The sequence below is a fragment of the Olea europaea genome, chromosome 19 (assembly GCF_002742605.1).
Source record: "Olea europaea var. sylvestris chromosome 19, O_europaea_v1, whole genome shotgun sequence".
NCBI classification, from domain to species: Eukaryota; Viridiplantae; Streptophyta; class Magnoliopsida; order Lamiales; family Oleaceae; genus Olea; species Olea europaea.
The window spans coordinates 7,199,595-7,205,944 of NC_036255.1; the positions used below are offsets into that span (position 1 = coordinate 7,199,595).

At 35.0% G+C, this 6,350-nt stretch overlaps 1 protein-coding gene across 1 annotated transcript; it reads left to right on the forward strand.

The window, feature by feature from the left end:
* Nucleotides 1-4,237: 4,237 nt before the first annotated feature.
* On the forward strand, nucleotides 4,238-6,350 carry LOC111368643 (probable aquaporin PIP1-4). The gene is made up of 4 exons (XM_022990009.1): nucleotides 4,238-4,730; nucleotides 5,156-5,451; nucleotides 5,625-5,765; nucleotides 5,996-6,350. Exons 1-4 carry the CDS (start codon nucleotides 4,400-4,402, stop codon nucleotides 6,083-6,085), a joined length of 858 nt encoding a protein of 285 aa, XP_022845777.1. The 5' UTR covers nucleotides 4,238-4,399; the 3' UTR covers nucleotides 6,086-6,350.

Here is a 6,350-nt window from a genome sequence, read left to right on the forward strand (position 1 = left end):
TATTAGCAAAAGCATACAATAAAGTATATTATAGAAAGTCTAAGACATGACTATATAAGGAAATTAATCAAAAACGAAACAATTTCCTTAAATTATGTAAGGTCAATCGAGAATTTGACGGATCCTTTGACTAAACCTCTAAATAGAGATTTAGTGGCGTCTACTTCGAGTAGGATGGGGTTAAAACTCCTTAATTAAAAAGTTCCACCAATGACGGCAACCCTACCTGTCATTACTTAAAAAGTAATCCACGGGTTCAAAGGGTAACAACAAGTCATTCGATATGTGGATAGTTGTAGCATTATTTAAATCCACAATGACCCTTTCCTAATTAAATAATGTTGGTTGTTACTGAAGTGAGGGTTGAGTTTAATACTCTTAATGAAGTTCAATGCTAAAATACAAGTATCTCTAAAAGTAACAAAGATATTGAAAGAACTTCACCTAAATGAATTTTAAGGTGGTGTCGTCTCGATAGAGAGTTGGAGTTTCTCTCTTAAAAGTTCATTGAATAAGATGAGCACAAGGCCATAAAAGCGCGAAGCAAGTTAAGGAACTTGAGAACACGTGATACTTATGCGTGTGTTCTTACCAGTATTGTCATAAGGAATAATTGGTTCAAAGCTTCCACACTACCTCTAATTCCGACTTTACTTTATTTGAATTATACAATGGTTAGATTCAAATTAAAAAATATCTAATCCTTATGTATAAGTGTCGTCTTTTTGAATATGTGATCGTATTGATTTTGAGCAAGTGAGGGATTGTTGAATATTTGTTCAAAATCAATGGAATGATAATGGACTAATTGTTGGGCTCAATTGTGGAATTGGTAGAATCAAAAGAAATTGAAAAATGCAAGGTTTTCCACAGGCTTATGTTTGTGCGTACACGAGATATGTTTTGGCAAAATCAGAATTAAATTTTGCTTCTACTATGCGTATGCAAGATTTATACTATGTGTACGCATAGTGTTAAAAAATAGTCGTTGGCTGGTTTTTCAATTTGGAACTTGGGAGCCGTTTTGAATTAAAAGTTGCAACTTTTTATCTTGTTTTGTCACCATTTCTTGATGTATTGATTGAGGCCTATAAATAGGTGATGAATAATCAAAACAAATACATTACAAACATTGAAAACATCTTACAATCCATATTTTGTTTCAAAAACAATCAAGTCTTGGTTTACATTCATATTCATTCCATCTTCGTGTTCTTCAAGTCTTGGAAGAATTTCACCTTTGGTGAGTTCTTTACAATGCTTGTTACAATCTTTCAAACCATTTGACGGAATACCTTTAAGCATCTCATAAACATCGGAGAGGGGCAAATAATGTTTGAGGACAATGATCCCACGTTGAAACCTTCACATTTGTTGTTACAATTTTTTGATTCTGTTCCTATTATTGCCATACTTATTGTGAATTTCCTTTTTATTTCTTCTTCATCCTTCCAATATTTACAACAGCTTGTGACAATTAGAACTGAAATAAATAAATGAATGATCAATTAATTAACTAATTTTATTAATAAAATCGAATTTTAAAAGTTTTATTGTTTAGCCTTCTAACGGTGCCAGAGTGAAATATGCCATTATATCATTGGCAGTGATAATCATCAAGCACCTTATGATTACAAATATATTTAAAACAATAGAATATTGCAGCTGAGGTTCCCAACTTATTAAATTTTATGTAAACAGCTTCTTAGTCTCTTCTTCAAGATTAATTTGTTCTCAACTTTTGAACTTTTAGCCCTCTCAACCCCTTTCTTTTGGTTCGTTCAAGTACGTAATTTGTATCGAGTCCTCTCATGACCATTTAGGTGAGTACCCGACAGTAAATTTAGGATCCCGTGAAATTAGTCGAGGTGTGTGTAAGCTGATTCAGACATTCACGATAAAAAAAGGTACGTAATTTGTATCCATGTTGACATTATAAAATCAAGAATTTTAATTTAAAATATGATAATTCTATTATTATCAATAAAAATAATAGTAATTACAAACTTTCTCTTCTCTCAACTTTCTATACCTGCTTCTCACGTGCCTTCTAAATTCAAGGAGATAAAATGAAATAAATGGTGGAGGAGGAGCAAAAAATAAATGGGACGTTTGGAATTGAAATATATGAATCGCTGAAAAATGGAGGAAGTAGGTCAAAAAACTATTGGGCAAAATGGCGTGATATATCTAGAGAGAGAAAAGATAGAATCATACGTTTATTATTATTTTCTTTTATTATTATTTTTCAATAAAATCTTCTGTCTTTTTTTTTCCCACCTATTTTTACCTATAAAACAGTGTCCAAGATGCATTATGCTATCCTTTCTAACAATAACATAAATCAAAATCGTCCACTTTAAATCAAAGTGCTGCAAATTTGAATGTTTGGATAAATTTGCAAAGAAAAAAAAAGAGTTAGGAGTCAACTTGCAACTTCACTCATGAGTTAGGGACGCACGCTACTATTTTTTCCATATAATAATGAGCCAATGAGTGGAAGGATAAGGTATTGATGTCAGCTCTTTAAACTTTAAAATAAATTATGGCTCCAAACAAGAAGTTAATTACTGAAATAGTATAATTAAAGTTATGTTAAGGCCAGCTTTTTTATTTTAAATAATTAATGTTTTTATTAGATTCAGAAATTTTAATACAAGACTTCTATAACTTATCTTCTTTGTAGTTTATCATTATTTTTAATTTTAGCATACGTAGGCCTCGGCTATATTTTATGTTACATTGGGTCGTTAGGTGCATAAATTCCACAGATAATGTTAAATAAACATTTCCATATTTATACTAATATTTGGTCTTCGGTTCGAGTTAAAAGTACGTAAATTAGAGTTAAATCTGCTATAGAATTCTTGGAATTAAAAATTGCATTTCTAACATTTTCAAATGGGCTGTGCTATATGGACAGGCCCCTGTCCAAACACGGCCTCCTATTGGCCGGTTGTCTACATCGACAAACAACTAATTAATAGGAGGTCACCACGTCGACCCTGTTTGGACAGGGGCTGTCCAAGAAAATTATTCCTTTCCAAATAGCTAAAACGTGATATTAAAATGGAATTGCGTGGCCAATTTCTCCATTGCCAAACCTACATGTACTAGTACGGGAAATCTTGTCGCACTTCACCAGTCCACCCACCTTGTCGAGTTCTTAAATGGGGAAATTTTACAAGAAGTCGTCCAACTTAAAATTGTTTTGTGTTGGTCCTCTAAACTCAATTTGTTTAAACTTAATCACTCAATTTATGTTTATGTTTCTATTTGACAATTTCGATTCTAACCGCCACCAAAATAGGCATGTGTCAGAGTTGTTTATAACAAGTACACATTATAAATCAATGAAAATAAATGATAAACAAGTGTATAGTACTTGTTGATTCTACAAAATGTGTAGATAAATAATGTTGTCGAATACAAACCGATATCAAAGAACACTTCACCTAGGTAAAGAGACTTCAACAGGTGAGGGGCTAGGGTAGGTTAGCTATATTCTTGTGGATCATCCAACGTTTACTAGATGAGGTAATAAAATAGCATAAATTTGAAAATGGGCACGATTTAGCAAGCAATTGAGCGACTTTCGCTCTTTGGTCTCTATCGATGTCTTTTACTAAATTATATTTTTGCAAAACACTTTTTTGGGTGCTAAAAAATCATTCGTCAAATCACAGTTCTCATTTAGAAATAATAAATCTTCTAACATTTACATTTATATTGTACGGCTTAAGATTACATATTCCACCGGCAGCCAAGTGACAAATTCTATTGGTTTCGTGAGATTATAGACAGAAATGGTTAAACTCAAACAGAAAACATAAGTCATGCGATAAAATTGAAATAAGAATACAAGTTGTCCGATCAAATTAAGGATCAATTTGAAACGAACATGTAAGTTAGGTAAACATAAGTTATGCGATAAAATTGAAATAAGAATACAAGTTGTCCGATCAAATTAAGGATCAATTTGAAATGAACATGTAAGTTAGGTAACTGCAATGAAATATTACCGTTGTTAATTTCCCGTGCCATTCTGTCACATTTCTTCCACTTTTCAAAGTGTGGGCGGTGCCGCTACTCCCTCTCTCTACATCATCATCTATGAACCTTATACTCATTTGAGGTCCTCATTTTGCCAGATGGGATCACAATGTTGACAAATTTCTCACTCGTCGTTTTCATGAATCCAATAAAATTCAGAGTGTTATGTGTGGTCGTCATATTATATTGATTGATGTTCGTCACTATGCCCTACTGATAGCTCAATTGCGTGTATATAAATCAACGACTTCCGCTTGCATTGAATACCTCACAAAGCAGTGAAATCATCGCTCAGAGAGAAAAAGGGGGCCCAAATTTGCTTGTTTTAGTGTGAGAAAGAGAAGAAATGGAGAGCAAAGAGGAGGATGTACGAGTGGGAGCCAACAAATTCGCCGAGAGGCAGCCGATTGGCACGGCTGCTCAAAGCCAGGACAAGGACTACAAGGAACCACCACCGGCGCCACTTTTCGAGCCGGGTGAGCTGTCCTCGTGGTCGTTCTACAGAGCTGGCATAGCAGAGTTCATAGCCACTTTCTTGTTCCTTTATATTACAGTTTTGACAGTGATGGGAGTTAGTAAGTCTGATTCCAAGTGCAAAACTGTTGGAATCCAAGGTATTGCTTGGGCATTTGGTGGCATGATCTTTGCCCTTGTTTACTGCACTGCAGGAATTTCAGGCAAGTTCTTTTCTATATATATAATTTGCAAATTTTGCTTGTATTTGCTATGATCTTCAACAGTAACGATCCGTCTTAAAGCTCAAAGAGGGAGTCGTCAGATTTGAAGATTGGTTTGTGGGGTAGATATGAAAATACTAACCAACATATATATTGGATTATGGTCTCTGTCTCTGCAGTTTAGTCTTTGATAGTATATGGAATTTAGGTTTTGCCATTAAAATTAGAAATTACCTAATTCAAAATTGAGTTGATTTTTCATGAATTTCAGTTATAAGGTTTTAATTCCATTTGATATTAACATGGCAATTCAGTAAACCAAATCGTTTCAGCAATCAAATTTATGATGAACAATTTTAACAGTACTACTAACCTATTTTCTTCAAAGAAAAGGGCAAAATTTTAATGAACTGCTTGTTTTGCAGGGGGGCATATAAATCCGGCAGTGACTTTCGGGCTGTTTTTGGGGAGGAAATTGTCGTTGACCCGGGCTGTGTTCTACATGGTGATGCAGTGTCTTGGAGCCATATGTGGTGCTGGTGTGGTTAAGGGATTCGGAAAGACCCTGTACATGACCAAGGGTGGTGGTGCTAATGTAGTAGCCCACGGTTACACCAAGGGCGATGGCCTAGGTGCTGAAATAATCGGAACTTTTGTGCTCGTTTACACTGTCTTCTCTGCTACTGATGCCAAACGTAGCGCCAGAGACTCGCACGTTCCTGTAAGCACTCCTCTTGTCTTTGTAGATTGAGATTGAACAAGAATTTGCTTGTGTATCTGTAATCAAATTGTCTTTTCGTTTTGTAAGAACTGATGAATCAAAAAATGTCATTGTTGATCAAGAAAAAGTTTGATTAATTGGATTCTCATATGCTGTAATTCAATGGTTTTCAGATATTGGCCCCCTTGCCTATTGGGTTTGCTGTGTTCTTGGTGCACTTGGCAACCATCCCTATTACCGGTACAGGTATTAACCCCGCCAGGAGTCTTGGTGCAGCAATCATCTACAACAAAGACAAGGCATGGGATGATCACGTAAGCTAAAAATTCAACTGCCTGAATTCAACAATTGAAATATTTGAGTTAAGGGGGGCATACCTAGACAATTATATCCTAACAAATTTTTACGTTGTTCACTTATCACAATCCTCCTTTTATCTATTTTGGGACTACGACGAAATTTTTTAATAATCTGGCAGATGAGATGATAAGATTGTCTAAAGTTTGTTCTCACTCTTATCTTGCTCTGATATGATAATATGCAGTGGATATTCTGGGTTGGACCGTTCATTGGGGCAGCACTTGCAGCTCTATACCATGTGGTGGTGATCCGAGCCATCCCATTCAAAAAATAAGCGATGAGATTAAAGCCTTCTCAATTTGTGGCCAACTGATTCAAGCCCATGATGGAAATCGAAGGCTGAATTTTAATCTTCTGTTGTATTTTCTATTTTTTCTCTGTTTGGTTTGTATGTAGATGGTGACATGCTCTTAGAAAAGGACTGAACTTTCAAAAGATAAAATCCAGACAGAGCATGCTCATGTGCTCATAAAAAAAAGTGGGGACTGTGTCTGTAATTTTCTGTGGCTGTGCAATGAGAAGTTGTCTTAATAATCAAA

What these genes read in the sequence shown, in the direction of transcription:
- LOC111368643 (XM_022990009.1), top strand. Translation starts at nt 4,400, where the DNA reads ATGGAGAGCAAAGAGGAGGATGTACGAGTGGGAGCCAACAAATTCGCC. An exon ending in CCAGAGACTCGCACGTTCCT is followed by an intron (nt 5,452 to 5,624) that starts GTAAGCACTCCT and finishes AATGGTTTTCAG; the next exon opens with ATATTGGCCCCCTTGCCTAT. An exon ending in ACAAGGCATGGGATGATCAC is followed by an intron (nt 5,766 to 5,995) that starts GTAAGCTAAAAA and finishes GATAATATGCAG; the next exon opens with TGGATATTCTGGGTTGGACC.